The 23,311-nt window shown below is 44.2% G+C and overlaps 1 protein-coding gene across 2 annotated transcripts; it reads right to left on the reverse strand.

The window, feature by feature from the left end:
* Positions 1-353: 353 nt before the first annotated feature.
* Positions 354-22,595, reverse strand: LOC107504221 (glycine receptor subunit alpha-4). Of its 2 annotated transcripts, none has more exons than XM_016133291.2 (9): positions 22,200-22,595; positions 18,591-18,721; positions 18,239-18,306; positions 17,378-17,601; positions 17,156-17,238; positions 15,471-15,611; positions 12,349-12,563; positions 7,626-7,775; positions 354-1,515 (listed from the first exon to the last, which is right to left on the reverse strand). In XM_016133291.2, exons 1-9 carry the CDS (start codon positions 22,268-22,270, stop codon positions 1,234-1,236), a joined length of 1,365 nt encoding a protein of 454 aa, XP_015988777.1. In that variant the 5' UTR covers positions 22,271-22,595; the 3' UTR covers positions 354-1,233. The 2 variants fall into 2 exon arrangements, with proteins under 2 accessions (XP_015988777.1, XP_015988778.1); XM_016133292.2 differs by lacking the exon at positions 354-1,515 and adding an exon at positions 2,707-2,807.
* Between the last annotated feature and the right edge of the window lie 716 nt (positions 22,596-23,311).

The following is a 23,311-nucleotide window of genomic DNA, read 5'->3' on the forward strand; positions in this document are numbered from 1 at the left end:
CCCTCTCTATTATGACATTTCTGGTAGCTTCAATTGACTGCTACCCTTCTTCACTGTTGAAGGAGAAGGGAAGCTAGAGAAGGGTTAAGAAATAATTCCAACTTATGACTGTCTAACTTTTAATTATTACCCTGAAGATGGGCTAAGTCAATGTTTATCCAGGATAGGAATCCTCTATTTGCATAGTTCCTCCCAGGTTGCATGGCACTATTATTTTCTCACTAAAAGGAAGTGAAAGAACAAGTTGGAAATGAGGTGTCCTGGTAAATAAGCTTTGGAGAAAAAGAAGTTAAAAAGGAAACCCCAGCCAACAAAAGACTTTGCGAGGGTAGTTTCTGTATTCTACTCCTGGGTCTTATTACCATGGATTTCACTTTTCTTGAAAATTTTCTAGCATAATAGAGTAAGTTTCTCAAAGAATAAGCTTTTTTTTTTCTTTTTACACTCTCCAGCAGCCGAACATGCCCTGTCACCATGCTAGTTAGTTAGAGAATAAAACAAATATTTCTGAGACAAGGAAGTTCAAGTGGATCTGGAAGGGTGGTATTTCTGAGTACAAAATTCCTGATCCTATTCTGACAGTGTTGAGCATCTTAGGAGACTTGAAAACCTCTCTGTTGGGTCATATAGAAATACCTTACCTCAGTGCAGCCTGTTGCTGTCTAAATCTTGCTGAGCGGTGGAGAACTTGTCTCCTTGTTTTCCTTTCGTAGTGAAGGAAACCTAACTGGGTCACACAGGGCAGCGTCCATGGATGGAAAGACTCCTTATTTGAGCCTGTGGTAGGAGGGACAGAGGGCACAGTAAAGGCCAGGCTCTGAGTGGGAGGTGGCAGGGCAAAGAGTGGTGCAGATTAAGATGACAAATGCCAAAACCTAGTAGCAGTGGTTTGAATATTCTCCATTGGAAAAATGGAAAACAGAGAGGCTCCAGCAAGGGAAGAAGGTCATCCTGGCCCCAGGGACATGGACAAAACTTGCTCTCTCGAGAAATGGGATAGCATGGAGAAATTCTGGATTAAGGTAGACAAACCATCTTTCTAAGTACATCCACCATTGGCATTATGCAGGGTAAACTCACAGAGTTTTGGGATTGGCTGATGAAGTTGTGAGTGGGAGATCAGGAAGGAACCGTCTAAGCTCCTGATGGAATCTAATCGAGGGAGAAAGCCCACCCAGGAGGAAGCAGGAAGCCAACAGCTGAGCTCTCTAGACTGCACACTATTCACAGTGCCTAGTGTATATCTTCTGACTGTAGCACTTTATAGACAACCCAGTAGAAGATGTTGAAGATGAGGAAAGTGAAAGGAAAGACAGCCCGGGAGATGGTGTCAATCCTCTTGGCTCGGTCCACATAGAGTTTCCGCATGGTTTCTCCCTCCCTTAGAGGAGGGGCTGGAAGCTGGGTGCTATAAATGTCAGAACCTTCCTTTGGACCTCCATCCCTTGCCTGCAGGCAGTGACCCAGGCCATAACCACGGAAATAAAAGCGACTTTCTTGGATGATATCTTCTTCCTAGAATTACAAGGAAGAAAAAGCAAAACTTGAGGTCACACCTCTATGGCAGAGAGATAGAGACCAGGCCATACACAAATATCCCATAGGTGAGGTTATGCAGATTAAGTGTCTGGGTACTCAGGCCCATTGCATGCTTTTTTATAGCCACAAAACTACTCATGAGATACATGTATGCTAAGAAGTTATACATGATACACATGGTATATGTTGTGATTCCACTTGCAGATAAGCCCCTAGCTGCCTTTTTAGAATGCATAACGTCATTTAGAGCCATCTAAAACCCAGTGAAGTGTTGACTCATTGAGGGAGGAATGCCTCAATGTCAAGTTATCTCTGACTGATAATAAACAGAATCAACAGAACAATGAAACCTTTAGAAAGCACAGCTGAGAATTTTAGACTTGGTGAACTTGACTTTAATGACTTTTAAGAGCTGCGGAATTAATTCTCCTTGTATACAGTATCCTTTTAAAAATGGTTTATCTCAGCTCAAAGCTAAAAATTTGAAAAGTTTTAAATAATCTAGTGGGTTATCCAAATGAGGATACAGTTGATTACTCTATTGCAGACACATATGCTTCTTTGCAAACCAGCAGATTTTGACATAAGGATTAGTACATTTAGGGTAACATGTGTATAAATGTGTTATACACATTTCCTTCATCTAAAATACGTGAATTGTGATGAACACATTAACACTGAAGAAATAAATTTTATATAAGTACTAAGCGACGTAGCAGACTACACAACGTTCATTTATTCAATGTCAGCTGACAACTTTAAGTAGCTATAATAAAGCTGTGAGCCAAGAAATAATGACAGAAAGATAAAGATAGAGATGGAGATGGAGATAGTGATAAAAATAGAGATAAAGAGATAGATATATGAGAGAGAGAGATATTGAGAGAGAGAACCAAAGCCCCTGAGTTATCAATAGAGGGGGCTTTACTCATATAAGAGCCCTTCGGGCTCCCACTCAGAGCCTATTTAGTCTTAGTTTATATACAACCCAAATATACCTAATTTTGTCTACTTCTAAAGGATGCACTGCCATCAGTGATAGTTCATAGCTTAGAAATTAAACAGAAGACAGGTAAGTATACATCAGAACCTAGAAATACTTTATTCAAAATTAATTACAATTTTGTAAAGTATTAATGTTTATAGGAGTAAAAGCTTCAGCTATCTAAGAAGCCACCGGAAGTGAAATGCCCTCTCGTGGGATGGTGCCAGCTACCTTCTTGGTTTGCCCAGGACTGAGGGCTTCTTGCGATTGAGAACTTTCAGTGCTAAAACAGAATAAGTATATGCATATCAAATGGGTGTGACATGGATTTACATAAACTGTGGATAAAGTAGATTTTACACATGTCGTGCAGTTAGAAGGACATCATAGATTCCTTATAACGGGACCTCTGCAGCTGTAGTAACACATTGAAAAGTGGCTTCATAGATGAGATGTTTGTCTGGTGGGTCCCAATGACCCTTGATATTGCATCACTAGAAGGGCTAGCCTGTCACTGGGCATCAGGGGCAGGCAAGCTCAGGCCAGAGATTCACCAACAGATCCCATCTCTTTCTCTGCTTCCTGTGGACTCATAGTAAAACTTGGGAAAGTCTTGTTCACTACCGTATCTCCAGTGCCTAATACAGTCTCTGCCATCTAGTATGTGCCCAGTAGTTAGCAGTTGAATGAATGAATGGTTTGATAAGTCACATGCTTCATATTATAAGACAGGGAATGGCTTTGTTCGCATGAAGCCAGCACCCTCTCAAGGTCTCAAACCGAAGAGTCTACTCAGAAGAGAATGTACTCAGTTACGAAGGGCTTGGCAGAAAAAAAAAACACAATTACTCCTTGCCCCATACCTGCACAATGTTCTGATGCCCTTCAGCATCTAGAAAGAGTGGCATATTTGGCATAGGGAAAAATCTCTTTTAAGTCTGCTCACCGGAGAGCTTTGCTATCTAATCCTTGATTTTGCCAGTCTCTGTGGAGAGAGCTGTATGTATGTAGGTCAGAGGCAATTCATTACCATGTCTGTGCTTTGACCCAGAGTTATAATGGGGCAAGCCTTAGCTCTCTGCTCAAAGTTATTTATATAATCTCAGTCACCAAAGGCCTTTGCTCACCTCACCTGTATACTTGAGTTAATTTCCACAGTATTCCTACCTGAGAGATTGTGTGGGACCCATTTTAGAGATGAAGGACCAGAAGCAAACAAAATATCTCCTAAGTAATTGAAAAATGGGGGTGGGGAAGGTTAAATAAGATGATTTTATTTTTCACTTTCTAGTTCAGGGTTCCTCAGATCCCCTGCTCTCCACTGCTCATCTGGATCCCCTCCACACCCCGTTCTGCTCCCAGCTAGAGGATACGAGCACGGAATAATGTTTGCAAAAAGCTTTAAAAGAAAAAGTTGAATCTGACTGCTGTTTCTGTTTCTATAGATCTAATTATTTTCCCTTTTCTCCAATCACAGTAAGTCTAAAGAGAATTATTTGGAAATACTTGCCAGGCTGAAAATTTTTCTCACACAAGAGAGAAAATATGGCTGATAGAGTAAGCCATTCTTAGCTTTTTGAATAATGTATTGTACCATTTGTAGTTGGGAGAATGAAGATGAGTGGCCTGAAATCCAAGGGTAGGGGTCCTGGATTTGGGTATTATCTATTTAGGCCCAATTCTGAAGTGTGTGTGTGTGTGTGTGTGTGTGTGTGTGTGTTAGGGAGGGACAATAGGGACTTAAACACCACATTGTGGTTTCCATGACTTTCGAAATAGAACATTTTTGTTGCAGCTATCTCTAAGAATGGAGGGCTGGGGAGGTAGAGAGGGACGATATTCCAAAACCAAGCTGGGGAGGGAATGCACAGTGTGGGAGGTGAGGTGTTGAGATGGGATAGAGAGATAGGTATTGAGTGATAGGTATTGAAGTGAAGAGACTGAGGGGCTGCTGGGAGAAAGAGAGAGAGACAGGCAGCATTTTGGGACTAAGCCTGTGAGAGGACTTGGCAGTATTCTGAAATTTCTCCCATTTATCAAAGTATTTGATTGATAAAATGGCTCCTCTCAGACTAAAGACTGTTGATTCTCTAGCTGGAACAGTAGGGCCCAGATAGAGGTTCTAGAAATGGATTAACTCTACATAAGCTTCTCCAGCTTGCTTAGTGACCTCCAGGATCTCCACCCCACTACCACTCTACTGGGAGGGCAATGGCTTTAGGAAACTCGAAAAGGGATGTAGACTAGTGGCATAGGTTTTGATTTTCAGGTTTTATTTGCATTAATAATAAGCCCAGCCCTCTTTCAGGCAGGGTCCAGGAGCCTAGGCAGGGTCCAGGCCGCTGTTAGAACTTTGTCATAATTGAGCACATAATTGAGGACCAACTCCATTATGAGATCAGGATCAATCTATATATACCAGGAAGAGATAGGTCGTGGGCAGCTGGGGTCAGAGAGGTGCAAGGGAGGTGGTAGGATGAGTGTTAACCTGAAGTAGCTCTATAGTAACTGCAGCAGTCTTCTGTTGTTGGGACACCCACACAGGCAATTTAGCTGGCAAAAGGACTCTGGAACTGGTTGGCAGCCTGCTCTTCTTTTCCAAGATAGGCATTGAGAAGGCATAAAGATCAAAACTCCTATAAAAATTAGGCCCAACTACAGGCAGGCTTGGCATAGCTAAAGGTGGGGTAAGGGCAATTAGCTTAGAAAAGGGTACATCCTTATGCCTTTCTGTCAAGTCTGTATATTTTTTCTAGCCCTCAGCGATAAAGGCTTACAGGTTCTTTGAAGAATGGGTCCCACTCAGGGAGATGCAGTTATGGATCATTCCAGTAGAGGGTGTGCTTCCCAGGGCCCAACTAAAGGATTAAAGTTGGACAAGAATTGATACATTTCTATGGTGTCAGATGGAGACTAGATTTATTGGGGTGATCACTTCGTAAGTCTAGTATAAATGTCTAATCACTATGTTGTACACCTGAAACTAATATAATATTGTATGCCAACTGTAATTGAAAAATAAAATTATTAAAAACTTTTCTGTGGATTGATATTGAACTCAGAATCCATGTTTGATGGTTTTTACCTGTTTGCTAATGATATTAGCCATAATAATAGTTATACTTGTTTTTCGTTTTTTTTCTTTATAGTCCAACTGTTTATGATTACTTAAACATGTATTAGATAACTGTTAATATTCTTTTTATGGCTTATGTAAATGTTATACTAGATGCCAAATACATAAATGAGATAGAAGGCAAAACTTGCATTATGATAGTTCATCGGATGAAAATGATCCAGAGTTTTTTTCTCAATGAAGGCCCTAAGATATGACTGCCTTCCATTTATCTGCCCTTCCATTTTTGGGAAAAATTCAACCTCAATTCGGGTCCCATGATTATGGTATTGCCTTATCTCCAATGGTTAACAAGACAATGACAATACTGAGTCTTCTTAAGAATGAGCCTTTCTAGTGCTGTAAGACCACACTATCTGAACAGAAAGTTGGTCATCAATGCATCCTTTGGATCGATTTATGACCGAAAGGGGGATCCGTGAATGAAAAAAAGGGGTACTATGGAAAGTAACCTCACAGGGTGATCTGACCATAAATTCTAACTGGGTAGGTCATGGTAGGTAGTCATGCCCCAGACATACTACTTCAGTAAAAGTCTTATCTTTGCCTTAAGTAAGCCCTGTCCATTGTTTCTGTGCATCTAGGTTAATACACCTTTAAAATAAGCCATAACCATCTTTGAGAGAACACCTAACCTTGTTAACTGGACTATAATCCAATCTTTACCTTGCTTTCCCCCACCTCCATGTAATCTTTCTTGTGTTCCCTCCTTAATTTCAAGTGCACAAAAGAAATGGCGTAACTGTTACTATGCAAAGCATTTGAGATCTTGATTCCTGGCCTATGTCGTAGGATGGTTCAAATAAACTCTTAAAATTCATAAATTTCTAGAAACTGCTAAATGAAACTAGGAGCCCTGCGCTCAGCAGAAAGGGGCCTTAGCAAGGGGTATGAAATCTCAGAGGTAGTTTGTGAGATATTTTTAGTGAGGACATATGGTAGGGGTACCCCAGGAGCATCCGAGGTGGGATGTGGGGTCGTTAGGAGGAGAGAAGAGCCTTAGTGCTAGAGTGGCCCTGAATGGGAGCTCATATCATTGTTTTCTCCCCCTCCTCCTGCCTCAGAGGTCATATGCTTTTGCTCCTTTGGCATTAGGACCTCCAGATTAAGCAGAAAACAAGGAGTCAGAGCTTAAGACAGACCAGAGCTCTTTGTCTGATGATTAAGCGACTAGTATGTAGCTCAGCAAAGGCTTTCGGTTTTGTTCATAATTGGGCACTTGCTTCTGTGAGAGTGGGCCAGGCACCTCTGTTGCCATGACAACATACCTAGCACCTATTGCCTGGGCAATGGAGTAAACTGCTTCGGTTGTCATGACGACCAGATCACTACCCAATTTCCCGAGGTGATCACTCTACTGTAGAAGAAATGGGGTTAACAAAAAAAAGTGAGGGAGAGAGCAACAACTTATACCCAACAATTCTGATGTGTCCAATGAAGATCAAGGTGAAGAACTCCAACAGCCAGAAGAGGCAAGTGGCAGTTTTTCAATTCCAGCTTAGCTATGGGGACCCTTTTATAATGCTCCCCTAGAAAAGCACCAATGTCTGACCCTTGAATTCTTAACCACCAATCAGTAAATGGCAACTTGGGGTACCTTTCTCCTGGGTAGGAGCGACCATTACTAATTCTGAAAGCAATTTCATATTGACTAACTTGATAAGGTTCTAATAGTGGCTAACACTTTTTTTTCAGTGCTTATTATGTGCCAGGCACTGTTCCCATGCTCAAAAATGATTCTACTTTACTGCTCTACAGGGACTGATATCCTTTTGTACAGATAAATGGAATCAAAGGAGTTAAAGTACTTAGCTTATCTGCAACCAGCCCGGGGCTAGAATCCAGGGTTCCTGGTTGCCTATCTAGACCTTGCAGCCCTAAGTTGGGTCTTGATTCGTGGGAGAGTAGTAGAAAGGAAGGCGTCCTGGGGAGAAAGGAAGTGCCCCCCCCCCTAGTTATACAAACCATGCGTTGGCGCCTCTGTCTTCTTTGAAGTCTTATGAATTCCTTATGCTGACGGGAGACAAAATTGACAGCAGCATACTCAAGAAGGGCAGCAAACACGAAGAGCAGACACACAGCCATCCAGATGTCGATTGCCTTCACATAAGACACCTGCAACATCCACGAACAGAGTAGTCAACCTTCTTAGAGTCCTTGGTCCATGACCTGTCCGGTAGATTGCCAGCCCATATCAACGCTTGTTTTTCTTCAGTTTTATCCTGAAGATGCTTTCCATAATGTCCCATTGTCTGAGGGCCCATGTCAAAGAGATTAGGCTGTGCATCATCCTTTACCTCTCTGCACTCTCCATCCTCCACTTCCATCTGCTTTTCCTCCCTACACTTCTTTGCCTTTCTTTCTCCTTTTTGTACTTCTGATTATGATTCTACTTCTTCTTATTCTTTTCATTCTTATCTTCTGGTTCTTTTCTTTCAATAACAGCAACGAACATGAATGCTGCATTTGTTGGTTCTCTGTTATCTCCTAGGGTCCTTACAGTCACGGTGCTAATTGGGCAGGTTCATTACTCCCATGTGAGATATGTAAGGACACTTATAGCCTAGAGAGGAAAAGTCTTAGTCATGATTACCCAGTGCAAAGGTGTAATCTTGGGGTGTGGGGTCTGGGCTTTCAATTCAGTGGTGCTGCCATTTACTCAGGCTGCAGTTTCAATTTCAGACTAAGAGTTCCTTCCTTTCCCTCCTCCATCCCTATTCTTCCCTTGACCCTTTGTTTTGTTCCTGCTGTTCTTTGTGAGAGGCCCTGCTGAGGAGTGGAGCTCAGTGGTTAGGTGGGGCCTCATCTCTCACACTGGAGAGCAGAACAGGGCAAGGATCCCAAGGGAGTGCTGCCCCCTCCTCGCCCCCGGATCTGGAAACTTCTCTGATTTCAAGGCACCATTGGCATCACTCATCCAGTCCTTAGTGCTCTCCTCTCATTACTTGCCTCGGCAGCCCTTAAGTGTTTTTCTCTCTCATTTCTTTTGTGCAGATTGAACACTCACCTCTTCTGGAACAGGGTTGTGGCAGGGTGGGGCCAAGAGAGGGTTCAGAACTCAGGTTTATAACGTCCTTTCACCTCCTCAACTAGATTGGCTCCCTACATAGTTGGAGCTGCTGAGCTCAGCCTAGGGGGCTTCTTAGCAGGAGCAGAGTTGATGACAGACAACCTCTTTCACCAACCAGCTTCTACTATGTTCAACAGTGAAGGTACTGTAGACTCCAGGTAAGGAGCAGGTCTCACAGGATAAACCTTCCACCTCCGTGATTCTTAAGCTGGGATGACCCCCCACCAAGGGCATTTTGCAATATTTGGAGACATTTTTGCACAATTTGGGGGGTAGTGGTGGCTACTGACATCTGGTAGGTAAAGGCCAGGGACAATGCTAAACATCCTACAATTCACAGGAATCCCCCCTCCCCACCATCACACACAAACAACAAGAAATTACCTTGCCTAAAATGGCAACAGTGCTAAGGTTGAGAAATCCTGCTCTATTTCTTTTAGGGCAACTCCACTGAGGTGGGTGGTGGTGGTGGTTTACTGGGCAACCCCGATTAAGCCTCCTTTCATGTTTCCACTTTGCTGTCTACTACAAAGAGGGCATCCTATTTCATTCACCATCTCCCAGTCCCACTGTGCCCCAAGGGATGTCGGGTAACTGTTATAAAGATTGACAATGAGGTAATGACAAGGGAGGTTCGTAAGGGCTTTGGACCATCAAAAGGAAAGGGCACTTTAAGCAGCCCTGTTGTTAATGATGAGTGTGTCAATAATACTTCTTAAATATCTCCAGAATCCATCCATTAACTGTCCTAGCTCATCTGAAGGACTGCAACAGTTTCCTAAATGGGCTCTCTGCATCTATGCTTGCCACCTTCAACGTGTTTTCCAAACAGCAGCCAGAGTTTTGTTTTCAAATTATAAATTTAATCATATCACTTCCCTGCTACCGACCCTTCTTTGGCTTTTTATTACCCTTATGATATAGTCTATCTTCCCTTAGCATGACACCTTAGTAGCACCTGCCTACTGCTTCAGCCTCGCCTCATGCCTTGCAGTCTATGACCCTGCCACAGTGAACTATTTCAATGGTCTCCCAAGGAGACAATCTCTATCTCTCTCTTTTACCTCAATAACTTTTACTTAAATATTCACTTCGGGTGCCATATCCTTGGGGAAGCCTTCCCTAATCGTCCTAGTATAAATTGGTTGTCTGCTATATGTGCCCAGGTTACCTACACTTTCTTAGCATCCATCAAAGACAACTGAGCTCTTTGATGTCAGGGACTATTTCTATTGTGTCCACTGTTCAACCCCCAGTGCCTAGCTGAGTGCCTGGCAGTAGTAATAGTAAAACAGTAAATATTTTTTGGATGAATAAATGGGTGGATGGATGAATGAATGAATGGGTGGATAGATGGTTTAGCAATGTATTTGTTTCTGCTGGCTTCTGTTTGCTCTTTTTGCCCTCCTCACTACTACCTATTCCAAGAACTATGGACCATTTAGATGACAGGATCTCGAGAGCCTCTGGTAGAAACTTCCATTTAGCTCTTCCATTCTGCATTGAGCTACCTGCAGTTGTATAGCTCAAGAGCCTGCCAAAGAGACAGTGATCAGTGCCTTTGGGAGTCTCATTGTGGCAAAGGAGTAATTTCCTGGGAGAATAAAGAATGGCTATCCTAGCTGAGTTCTCTTACAAAGTGAGCCTTTGTTTCTTTCATCCTGGACACTAGAGTTATAGTGGAGGTGGGATTAGTGTAGTTTTCAGAAGATCCTAACCTGGCCCCACCTCTTCCCTTGGGCGTCCCACCAAATCTAATGTTACACAAGTCCAAGAGTGAGCAGAAGCTCCTTGACTTATTCAGTCCCTTGCTCTATGGGGCTGGTCAATGAAACTATTTAGTTTGGGGTGCATGCCTACAAATTTTGCTTACTGGCCAATGAGGCCATAAAAAGGTCATCAAAATCTGATGAGAAGGCACCAAATGCTGCAAAACAAAACCAAATCCTCCAATGAAGTCCATTTTTTTTCCAAATGAGGAAACTAAGTGATTCCTGGGAGCAAACTGATTGTGCTTACTCACAGGAGGGGACTAGAAAAGGAAGTGCTCTTGGCAAAAAATAAGGCATAAATTGCAATACCTCCCTGAGTTAGAGAAGAATCTTCTTTTGTGGCAATAGCAATAAATTTAAAAAGGGTTCTTAAGTTTGAACTAATTTTCTGCCTCTGGTCTTTATACTACTACAACACGGCCATCACAGCCCCTTCTCAATACCTCTGTTCCTTTAGGAAACACATTTATAGGGAAAGACATCTGACAATTACCCCTAGGACACTTGATCCTAATTTGAAATTTGTCACCATTTATCTATAGAAGCATTAGACTACCTCAAAGTTTTCCTGGCATCTCAAAAATAATTGGAATCACCACCAGCTGCTTTAGCCCTAGATCCCCCATTCAGTTCTTTCTCTTTTGATACCTAATAATTATAAAAATAGCTAGTATTTATTGAGTGGTTATTATATGCCAAACACTGTTCTGTGTTAATACATTGTTTTATTTATTTCTTGCAATCACCCTATGGAAGAGTTAATATTCTTATTCCCATGTTACAGGAGGAGATTGAGAGGTTAAGAAATTTACCTAAAGTCACCATTCATAAATGATGAGGCTGAGATTTAACTCAAAATCTGCCTGAGTCTAATCCCCTTCCCTTAACCACTATTCACCCTCATATAGCAAATTGATAAATTCACCATGGATGTCCAGATTACTCCCTTTTTAAGTCCCCAGTAAATGTCTTTTTAGGAATAAACTCTGGGAGAATAGAGATCACAGGGCCTAGTTCCCATCAAATCAGAGCAAGAAGGAATATGTTCACTATAAGATCAAGCAAACAGAAATTAAAGTCAGGGGACTCTGATCTTCTGGAGTCTGGTGCTGTTTTGATTATGCAGAGAGATCTGTGCTGATGGGACTGGGCCAGGTTTTCCCTGCCTTGTCTCTTCATGTAGGGAATTTAGAGTTCACCTCAAAAGCTTTATAGCCAGCAAGGCTCTCAGAAAATCCAGGCACTTGCTTCCCATGATTTCTCCAAAGTATAGTGCCTAGTAGTAAATATTCTATGTACTATTGCATAGAATATTTATTTATGAAATTAGTGAATAGACTTGCTCCTTGATTTTCTGCTATCTTAATATTTTCTCATCCCAAAAGAACAGATATTTTCTCTAGAGCTCTTTGTAATAGTATCTAATTTCTGACATAGTAAGAGACAGGTGTAGGTTTAACATCTTTGTATTTCTTTGTTTCTTGTGGGCCATGACCTTGAGGTCATTCTGTCTCTCTGGATTGTATTGTCTTCAACTGTACCAAGAGGGAAGGGGACTTTCTACTCACTAAGAGTCTTTTGATCTTGTACATGCTAGTATTTCCTGGTGAAAGTCAAAGTAAGTCAGACACTATCTCTACCAATTCCCTAGCTAGACAGCATCTGCAACCCCAGCTTCCACACTGTTAGCAATATGTTGTGGGAGAAGAGCATGCAGGCCACTTGTTCTTGCTCAATGGCTCTTCTCTACCTTATATCCAAAGAAAATAGCGAACAGGAAGGAACAAGGGATAGATGGGAAATGGGGAGCTCTACGGCAAGCAAATTCTCCAGCATGTCTCTTCACCTTAGGCAAAGAGGCCCGGGAGCCAGAGCTCTGAGTGGTCATAGTAAGCACAGTGGTGATGCCTAGGCCCACACGGGCAGGGGCAGCATCCATGTTGATCCAGAAGGAAACCCAGGACAGGATGACGATGAGTAGGCTGGGGATATACATCTGAATCAGATAGTAGCCCATCTGCCGTTCCAGGTGAAACTTTACCTCGATGCAGGTGAATTTTCCTGCAAGGAGAGAAGTGAGGTATGAGGCCCCAGGTCCCCAGCTTGCAGCTGATCCCGAGAAGTAGGGCTAAGGCAGCCTTATTTCTGAGGGCCAGCCTCTGGGTACCTCAGCTGAGCCAATAAACGAACCTTTCAAAATGGCCCCAGGGAATGCCAAATGTATGTTTTGAGGAAGCTCTCAGAGACACCATCAAGGACTTGACCTCCTGTTCACAGCACTTTAGTTTCCAGCAGAAGACCTTCCACATGACAGCACCGCAAGAGGATTATAAGCAGGAGGGCTCCAGAGTCAAATTGTCTGGGTTTGAAACCTGAACTCTTCCATTGACTAGCTATGTAACCCCAGGCAAAACACCTAAGTTTTTTAAATTAATTCTTTTTTTAATTTTTAACATTTAAAATTTTTTTCCCTTCTTCCCCCTCCCCTCCACACTGCACACCCCCACCCCCTGCCTGTAACCACTAGTTCATTGTCCATGTCCATGAAAACACCTAAGCTTTTTGAGTTTCAGTTTCCTTACCTGTAAAACAGAGTAATAAATATCAACTCCATCGCTGTATTATTGTGGGAATTAAATGACATAATGTATTTGAGGTATTGGGCACATAGATAGATGGTACTGTGATCATTATTAACAAAGCAATAAGCTTAGACTGCTCAAATCTCAGCAGCCTTGCTTGAGCTTGCTGGTACCCCAGAAGCTCTCTAGAAACAATGATTCACTGAAATAAACACTTCCTGTGTCTTAACCAAGTGAGAGCAGTCAGATAGCAAACACTTGGAAACAATGTCCAACAGAGACCAGCTTGGACAGTGGCCAGCAGATTCCCATAGAGCATCAGGCAGCAGCATTCTAGTCCACTAACAAAAAGTGCATTGGTTCCAGGCACATGTACCAATGCTCTGCCTCCTCTGACACCCATTTTTACTTTAGTGTGCAATGCTTCCCATACTCCAAAGCTAAAAAAAAAACCCTGGCTCAGAGCTTCTACTAGAAGTAGAGGCTCAGGATAACCAAATCAAAAAGCATAGGAAGTGTATACTGTTATTTTATTCTGTCCTAGGCTTGCTGTTATCAAGCCTGTCTGATTCCTCAAGGCTAGTGAGTTCATCAATGACTGATTATGGCTTTGACATGACAGGGTGTGACACTGTGATCTACTGTTCCCTGAGTCCATCCCACCTCACCTCATCCCAGGCTTCTTGCCATGACATGTCTTTGCTATGTATTCATATTTTCATTCTTTCCTTCCTTCCTTTCTTTTCTTTTTCTTTTTTTGGTAACAGCAGTTTTGTTTTCATGATAAAATTCATATTTGTTTAGTAGAGAAAAAAGTGAGCAGTAGAGAAGGAATAATAATATTCACAGGCTAACATTTACCAAACACCTACTAAGTGACTTGACTTTATATAGTTTAATCACATTTAAATCCCATAACAACTCTTTAAGGCAGTTAAAATTATTATTTTCCGCTTTACAGATAGGGATACTGAGGCCGGAAGAGATCAAATTATGTTTCTCAAGGATACCCAACTAGTAAATGGTGGAGCGAGAATTCAAGCTCAGCTCTGACACCAAAATTCTTTCTCTTGTCCAATATATCACACTACTTTAGAAACATTTTGTACTATTTCAGTTTAGGATTTTTAGCTATGCATTTTGATTTGTTTCTTTTACCACAATATAATCATCTGTATACACAACTTTGAATCTAAACCTTTTACACTTGTATTTTCCCATGTTGATATAAGCTTGCAAGTGTCCTTTTAGAAGTCTGGGTAATACCTCACCAAGCAGATGCACTGTGTAAATTACTTAATCTCTGCCCTGTTGGTAGATATTTGGAACAATTCCAAGTTTTTGTTAGTACAAACAGTGACCAGGGACCTTCTTGGGGTCTAAAGTCAATATGTTATTTTAGGATATTTCCTTATAATAAATTTCAAAGAATAAAAAATACTGAATCAACAGGGAGGGAAAATATTTTAGCTTCTAGATTAAAGTGTCTCAAATGGTGCCCCCTGGACCACCTGCATCAGAATTCTCAGGATGGTTGTTCAAATACAGATCAGAATCTCAGAGAGGTAAAACCCAGGGATCAACATTTTAACAGGCTCCTCAGGGGAATATAACACACATCAAAGTTTAGAAACCTCTGACCTATATATGAATTGCCAAGAGTTTTTTCCCTAATAAGGGTTACACCAATTTCTAGTCCCACCAGCATTTTTGAAATTCAATAGCCTGTTCCTCTCCCCACTTTTCCCACCCCCACAGACACAAACAAATTCATAGGGTGACACCCAAAGCATGTCCACATACCACAGGAGGTACCCACACTCTCCCCCCTTCATCCTGTAGCCTCTTTGCAGCCAAATTTCTGGGGAGGGGGAAATGAGGAAGCAGCAGGGGGTGGATGCTCAAGCAGCCCCTCTGTACTTCTTGGCCTATGTTTGACACCTGGGGAAACAAGCCAGTTCAAGAGAATTGGGCTGTTGTGGCAACAGTAGATGTGGACAAGAAGCTGGCCAGTGCAAAAGGCCTATTCCCTCCTGGTTCAGTGTAGCCATTGACTACTCCCAGATGCAGAATCCATACCTTCCCCCCAAAGCCGGATCCAATACAGGTGGAACACTCCTGCCGCTCACTGGCACAGGCCCATTTGTTCTGCAGTGTGTGACAGGGATAAGAACACGGGCTTTGATTTAACTTCTTAGAAACTCACTTTTCTTTTTCTGAAAAATGAGACTGATAACCCTTACCATAATGAGATAAGACATGTAAGGCACTTAGTACAACATCTGGCACAGCTTGGACCTTACATAGAGGCTGGCCATCTTGCCCCCTTCCCTCCCATTTGGAGACTCTCCTGTGAGTCCAAGGCAGTAAAGATCCTGGTTTTTACCTGTGTTGTAGTGCTTGGTACAATAGCCTAGATCCTTCTCATCTCGCAAGATAAACTGGGGCAAAGTTAGCCCCTCAGCCACCTGGACAGCAGGAGCATCTTCCAGCCACTCAAACATGAGGTCATTCATGGTGTAGCCAACTGAAATAACAGAGATGGCAGAAAGCTGCAGAGTGTGGGTGTTGGGTGGGGGTAGGGAGATGGTTAGAACTGGCAGGAAAGACTAGATGAGGAGTAAGGCTTGGGTTTTAGGAGCTACATGCTCATCTTAGAAGGGGAAACCTTTCTGAATAGGGTACTTGGCCAACTGTCTCACAGGCCTATACTAAGTGGGTAAATCGGAAAGATTCTAGACTATTTCCTTACCTAGTTCTCAAGCTTTAGAAAGACCCAAAGAGATATTCTGGCAGACCTAGAAAGTAGGTCAAAAAGGTTGGAAAAATGTCAAGGAACCCAGCTGGGAACCTCCTGCCACATCTCAAACCCAAGGGAGTAAGCATGTGTACTAACCACATGTCTCAAGCCAAGGCAGCTTCAGAGCCAGGGCTTCTGCTACCTCACCCCAGGGAGGAGAGAGCTATTTATACCCTTCCAGTCATGCATGGGACAATATGCACACCACAGACTTTTAGCCAGGGCCCTGAACTGGGGCAAATTGAGAGCTAACATCAGAACATTCCAAGTTGTTCACAGAGAGCTAGCAGTTTGTGAAGGTTCCTGCCATATATATGACCATATTCATACATGTCAGGTAGAAATAGGAGCAGAAACAGTAGGACTCATAGGTGTCCAGAACAAGGCCTTGGCCCTGGGTAGCTGTGTGACTTTGGGCAAGTTAATTTCCCTTTCATAAAATGCTCCACCTACTTTTTAGAGTTGTGAGAGGATAATGGGAACCTGGACGTGAAAATGATTTATGAAGTCTAAAGAGCTGACCACATAGGACACATTATAGCATTCAAAATTATTATATGCTGGAAATAGCCTAATGAGCCTTCCTCTCTGAGGACTGAGTGAATGTCTCCTGATCTCACAGTCTCACCTCACCCAGAAGATGGCAAAGGAGTGAATACCAGCGACAGCTTAGTCTTGTTGCCCTTTAGCTTCTCTGCACTTGGGGCAGCACCTACAGACTAGCATCTCTGCCATAGATTAGCCCTTCGCTGGCCTTGATACTCTGGGCACTGTCCCATGCCTAGAACTGCCTACCTCTCTACAAAAGTTATCTGTATTCATGAGGAATCAGGGTTCAAAAAATACCTCATCCCTGCCAACTCTGACATCATTATAGGCATCTTGGATGTCTTAACTGAGGAAGGAGTTGAGGTGGAATTATTTCAGGCACTGTGAGAAGAACATATCTTTGGTCAGATGAAGTTTCCCTCAGATTGAAAGCTACCATCAGGGCCTATAAGCAGCACAAGCACATTTGTATGTAAGGCTAGGGCCTTCCATTCACCAGCCCTATAGAATAGCCAGGACAGCAAATAGTATGGGGAGGGAAAAGCACACGGGTTGGGTGTTAGCGAGCCCTGGCTCTTAGTCTCATCTGTGTCAATAACTGACATATTCTTGACAAAGTTTTTTTCTCACTCTGGGATGCCATCTTCCTATCTCAAATATCACGAGATGGGTTAATAGCTAGGATCCCAGGCCTTGCTCCATGACTCTCTAAGAATACTTACAGCTCTCCAGCTGCATTGTGCAGGTCTGGATGTCCATGGGGAAGTTCTTGAGGTCCATTGGGCAGGACAAAATGAGTGTCAGCCTGGCAGGGACAATAAAAAAAGATGTGAGATCAGCTTGTTTGGGCCCAGCACAACACAGGGGACCCTCCTCCAACCCCTAAACTTCCATCTTGCTTCTTCCCCTTAACCTAAACTCTCTGGGTCGCCCACCAGGTGCACCTGATGCTGTAGAGCACATTCCCATTCTTGAAGATACGCAGTAACTTATTGTCTGTGGTCACCTCATGGAAGTTGGCCCCTTTCTCATTGGCAAAGAACAGGTCTGGTTTCCAGATAGAGTCCAGCATGGAAGGATCGAGGTCCAGCGAGTCATCAGGATATTCTCGGTAGGCCAGGCGTGGGTCATTCCACTGCTGCCGCAAGAAGACATTTACCCGGTAGTCCTGGGAGGGTGTAGAGATAAGCCCATCAGAGACAGTGCTATTTCAGGGGCCCAACAAGCCTACATGGGCAGGAGGGCCATGAGGAAGAAATGCCGAGAGCGCATCTCGGGAGCAATGGGCATTTTCCACTGGAGAAGGAACTTGATGGGTTAATATGGCAAAGATGGGAAAGGAAAAAGACATTTATTAAATACTATGTGTCAGACTCTACCAAGTGCTTTCTTTATGTGCATCATCTCATTTAAATATCACACTCACTCTGTGAGGAGGGTGCTGTTATGACCCTCACTTTACAGATGAAGAAACTGAGACAAAGAGAGATTTAAATAACCTGCCTAAAGTCACATAGCTATTTGATGGGGGAGTCAAAATTTGAACACAGGTTTTCTGATTCTAAAGTCCGCACTCTGCACCAAGCTATCCTCAGGCTGGACTGTCCGCTGCTTAAGCTAGTCTGCCTTTATGCTGAAACCCTGGCCTGGGGGAAACTTTCCTCCCAGTGACCCACTTCACATGTACTGTGGCTTTAACCATGACCATGAAACTGGGAGAGGACAGCCGAGGGAGAAAAGATTTCCTCCTTGGAAGGCTTCTCCCATTCATCCTAGAATGGAAGTGGGAAACAGGGAGACCTTACCATGGTAGTCTCAGTGACGGAGCCAAAACTGTTGATGAAGATGTTGCAGGTCACATTCACAGGTGCGCCTACGGGTAGCAAAGCACAGTTATATTGGCAGGATATTCCAGGAGGCTGGGAGCAGGTTCCAGGACACCTTCTCTGAGCTTGAGGCCAGAGCACTGCTGGGAGAGGGCAGTGCCAGCTACACAGGTTTGTGGGCAATGAGGAGGGGAGGCTTCTTCTGAGCTATAAGAACTAGTCCTGTACTTCCAACCTCTTATTTTTGGGGCAGACAATAGGAACTGGCTCAGCAGTGTGTCTCCAAAGAGGAGTGGGGATGGAAGAGTTTTGTAAGATAAATGCTTCTTACCTTTAAAATTGGGTCGAATCCTGGCATCATATCCAGATGTCCGCCCCATAAGCTTGTCCAGGAAGTCAGAGGGAGACATGGGTTGGGACTCCTTGGTCCCAGATTTGACTTCCTCTTTTGCCAAGGCCACCCTGGACAGGAGAGATTAAAAGCCTGAGGCCAGTTGCATTCTGCCTTTATCATAGACCCTTTTTTTCCCTGTCCCAACCACCTCTGGCTGGTCTCCCCTCAAGCAAGAGGATGGGAGAAAATGGGTCTTTGGGTGCCCATTTGCAAAATGAGGAGAACAGAAACAGTCATAAGCCAACACAACAGTTAGTCTTAAAATATGGCTTTCACATTTATTAGATTTTTTATCTTCACCATTCTCAGTGTGATGGGGGTGAGGACTATTATTTCCATTTTATAGATGAGAAAACTGAGGCTTCCAAAGGAGGAGTAACATGTGGGATTGTGCATTGGTACAGCCACTGTGGAAAACACTATAAAGGTTCCACAAAAAATTAAAAGTAGAACTACTACATAATCCATCAATTCTACTTCTGGGTTTCTATCTGAAGAAAACAAAAACACTAATTTGAAAAGATATATTCACCCCTAAGTTCACTGCAGCATTATTTATAATAGCTAAGATATAGCTAAAAAACCTAAGTATTCATCAATAAGTGAATGAATAAAGAAGAAATTGTACATATATACAACGAAATATTATTCAGCAAAAAAAGAATGAAATCTTGCCATTTGCAACAACATGGATGGACCTAGAGGGTGTTAGGCTAAGTCAAATAAGTCAGAGAAAGACAAATACCACATGATTTCACTTAAATGTGGAATCTAAAAGAAACAAACAAACCAAAAGAGGGCTGACTTGCCCAATGTCTCAGAGCTGGTGAGTGACAGGATTAGGACTCAGACCCAAGGTTGAGGACTTATCCAGTGTTCTCCTTCTGAAGATGCCTTGAATGAACTCAAAGAAGGGTGATGACTCACTAGAAATAATGTGGCCATGGCAGTTTTACCCATCTGGTCTAGCCAAGAATGGGAAGGGCTCGAGGATAATTACATCTCCGAGAGTTGGTTTCAATTGCTTGGCCTTCATGCTGAGCTGATCAGGAGCTAGGACCCAGCTTCTGGAGAGGGAGATTTGGCTTCTGGCCTTTGCTGCAGCAGGAAGCTATGTTTTGAGCTGGACCACAGTTCAGGGTTATAGCAGCTGCAGGCAGGTAAACTCACCTTGGCAACAAAATAGTGGGGAAGCAGGCTCTATGAGCATGGGAAAGTCTCCCAGTAGGGCGGCCAGGCTGGTAAGTTCAGTTTCCTTCCTCCAATAGCTTGATTTTAAGGAAAGAGCCAGTGTGCTTTGGCCTAACCTAGAGGCCAGCTCCATTTTCTCCTGACAGGTTTCCCTCTAAGAGCAGCAAAGCTTCTTCCACATGCCTGCTTATTTGTTTACCAGCCAACAGCTAGAGGAGGGACCAGGAGCTCAGCAAAACCTTGAGTGCAAGGGTGGGGCTCAATCTGAGCTCAGGTTGGATTCCTGGCTGGACCCTGCACCTCCTGTTTTTCCTGCAATCACCACTGCTTTAGAGGTTAAAGCTAGTTCCTATGAGGCTGGCAGCAGGGTGACTCTTGAATCTTTCTGGATTCAAGTTTCCTTTGAGCCAGCAGGCTCCTCTTTCACAGTAAATCTCTGCACCCATCAGTAAAAGAATAATAAAAATAGCCAAGGCATCATGCTAAGTGCTTTATTCACCTTATATAGTTTAGTTTTCACATCACTCCACATCAATCCTCTCAGTAAGTTCCATTACTATCCCGATTATATAGATGAAGAGGAAATCAGCAAAGTGAAGCGACTTGTTCATGATCATAGAGCTAGTAAAGTGTAAAGTCAATATTCGAACCCAGAGCTATTGACTTCAAAACTAAGTTCATCTGCCACAATACCATGATGCAAACAGGCCATGGTGGGCTGCCAAGGAACCAGAGTGGGAAAAGGTCAAGGAAGTCACACTCTGACCTCCTAAAGTCCTACTTCCTTGAATTCCCTGATTAAGAGGAAGTCCTTAACCTGGGCACAGAAGCCACCTTGGCTCCAAGCAGAAGCCGCTAGAGAATGTGGCCTAAGGAAACCGAAACTCCAAGAAGGCTAGTGGTGGGAATGAGGCAAGCAGAAGTCCATGGCTTCATCACAGGGTATCTACACTGACCAGGTGCTGCTGCTGGCCGTCAACCACCTGCCTGCTGGCAGGCCGCATGGCCCTGCATGCAGAGTAGCCAGACCCTTACCACTTTCCTCAGTCCCACTCTCAGGTCACTTCTTCTGGTAGCCCCAGCCCCATCCCCAGGACCCTGGCAGAGGCTGTGGGCTCAGCTATCTTGGGCCTCAACCTCTGTTGCAGCCCTTCTATTCTGGGGTTACCTTGTCTGTGGATCTGAAACCAACCAGAGTCACTGTGTATAGCCACTACTTCCTCCCTTTCATTCCTGGAAAGTCCTAAATGCTGGCAGACTTGGGAGGTTCCAGAGGTGAAAATCTTGCTCGTGCAAAGCCCTGGAGTGGAGCTTGGAGAGAACTCTGATTCTGCTTCTGGGTACTTGAACGACATAGGACAGGTCACTTCCCCTCTCTAGGCTTTAATTTCCATATATGTACAATAAGGGACTTTGACTCAAGACTTCCTAAGGGCCTGCCCTGCTTTAATTGCTCAAGTGGGAATGCTGCTGCTGAAGCTTGGGCCTGGAGGCAGCTGAGCTGCCATTCTACTTTGGGCTCCTTTTCACTCTTAAGAAGTTTCTGGCCTCACATACATTGCATCCCTGCCTGTCAACCAAAGTGTTTGCAAGTGGTGAGGCAGGAGGCTCCTCAGAGGCAAATCGTCTCTTGGTGTTCTTGAAATAAGAGGAAGAGGATACTGTGGTTGTCTTTCTTTGCCCCTTCTCCACTTTGAAAAGTACTCTTCCTATGACCAGTTCAGCCCAATCCACAGCTTTCTTCCTCAGCTCACCCTGTCCACCTAGACTGCCTCCTGGTCTAGTGAGAAAGTGGGAATGAGTTAGGGGACATTTATAGGGAGCATGTCTTGCTCACGCGGCCAGGAAATGACTGCCATTTAGTGCTCCTCCAGGGACAGCCAATAGCCATGTGCACACAGGCAAGGTGACTGCAGAAGACCAAGGTATGGTCAGCCCAGATTCATTTTTATATGGTTTTGGGCAAACACTCTGGCTACTTGAAGCCTCTTGGGTGGGTAGCTGGCAGATGCTGGTGCCATTTTTAGGGATCTCAGCAGTGTGTGGCCAAGCTGGTGGGGAGATAGGGTTGTATGGCTGGCAGATGGCCTTCATTCTGGGGCTCAGGTACCTAGCCCCTCTCCAGGCCCAGAAATCCGTCATCCATGCAGAAGGCTTCCCACAAGCTCCAGAGCCCTGAAATACTTCATAAAAGGCTCCTGGGTCCTGACTGGGGAGAGGTGTATCTGCCCCTGGAGCTCTCCAGACTGTAGGCTTTTTGCAAACTTAGAAGAAACTGTTCCAGACACCTCTGTTGTGCCACCCCCCCCACACCAGAGTTTGCATGCATCTCCTTCTTGCCCCCACTTAGCTCACCTGAGGAGGATCTGCCCTGGCAGGGTCCAGAGGAGAAGGAAGGAAAGGATTGCAGGAAGGCGAGTTGTCATTTCGTAGGGACCCTGGAGCCTTTTCTCAACCTGGCTGCCAAGGTGAGAGCGGATATCCTGCAGGGACCGTTGAAAGTACAGAGCCTTCCTCCAACTCGGTCAGCTCACAAGGCGCCCCCGGGGCTGGGTTAGGAGTTGTGAGCGCTCTCTTTCTTCTCTGCTCTCTTCAACCCTGCCCCGCTATTATCAGTCAGGGGCTAGAACTCTTCCCCCTGGAAATGATCCTGACACCGATAACCCTGCTGGCTCCTGCTCTGGCTCGCCTGGGCTCCGGAGGGCCTCAGCTTGCCAGCCAGAGCTGGAAGAGATTCTCTTTGGGCAGCAATCACTCTCCAAACCCTGGAGAGTCTTGGAGGGGAGGGGGAAGGGAGACTGGTAGGAAGACGTTTCCCTCCCTCCCACCTCCCCCCCAGATGCACCCTCTGAAAGCAGCAATTTAAAGGCACAGTCGCCAGCAGCTGGAATGGGGTTTGGAGTGCATCCTGTGCTGGAGAAGGGCTGAGACTGCCGCTGCCACCTGGAGAGGGCCAGAGGTGTTCTGTCCAGCTTATAGTTCTCCAGCTGGAGTGCATGCAGGATGCTCTGTTTTCTGCTCCCCCAGCAGCTTCCCTTTTAACCCAGAGCCAAGCCAGGGCTGAACTGTAAAGTCCTAATGATTTTTATAAATGGTAAAAAGACCTGAGAGGAGGCACTGGGTATTCTCAAGCTGATAATTTCAGGTCTGAGAGGAGGTGAGGTAGAGGAGGCCAAAGGCAAGGGTGGATTTTCCTCAACCCTCTGGATGGAGGCATAGGGGATGGAGGATATAGATGAACCTCGGATTCCTCCTCATATGTGGTCTGCTTGCCTGTCAGTCTCTGTCTGCCTGTCTGCCTCAGCTCCTTCATCCTTGCAGATATGCATCCTTTTTCCCTTCTGCTTCCCTCCCTCAGGTTGTCTCTGGTAACCCTGGCTGGCCCTTTGTAGCTCTTGAATCCTTTCTCCAAAACCCTTTCTCCAGCCTCCTCAGCTATGGGGAAGCAATAGGTGTTCCTGTCAGGG

Source organism: Rousettus aegyptiacus, unplaced genomic scaffold (assembly GCF_014176215.1).
Source record: "Rousettus aegyptiacus isolate mRouAeg1 unplaced genomic scaffold, mRouAeg1.p scaffold_m13_p_9, whole genome shotgun sequence".
In the NCBI taxonomy this organism is placed as follows: Eukaryota; Metazoa; Chordata; class Mammalia; order Chiroptera; family Pteropodidae; genus Rousettus; species Rousettus aegyptiacus.

Coding starts and splice junctions, on each gene's coding strand:
- LOC107504221 (XM_016133291.2), bottom strand. CDS start 22,270: ATGACAACTCGCCTTCCTGCAATCCTTTCCTTCCTTCTCCTCTGGACC. Junction 12,564..15,470: donor TACCAAGCACTACAACACAG/GTAAAAACCAGG, acceptor CTCTCCTTGCAG/GAAAATTCACCTGCATCGAG. Junction 1,516..7,625: donor GACAGAGGCGCCAACGCATG/GTTTGTATAACT, acceptor TTGTAATTCTAG/GAAGAAGATATCATCCAAGA.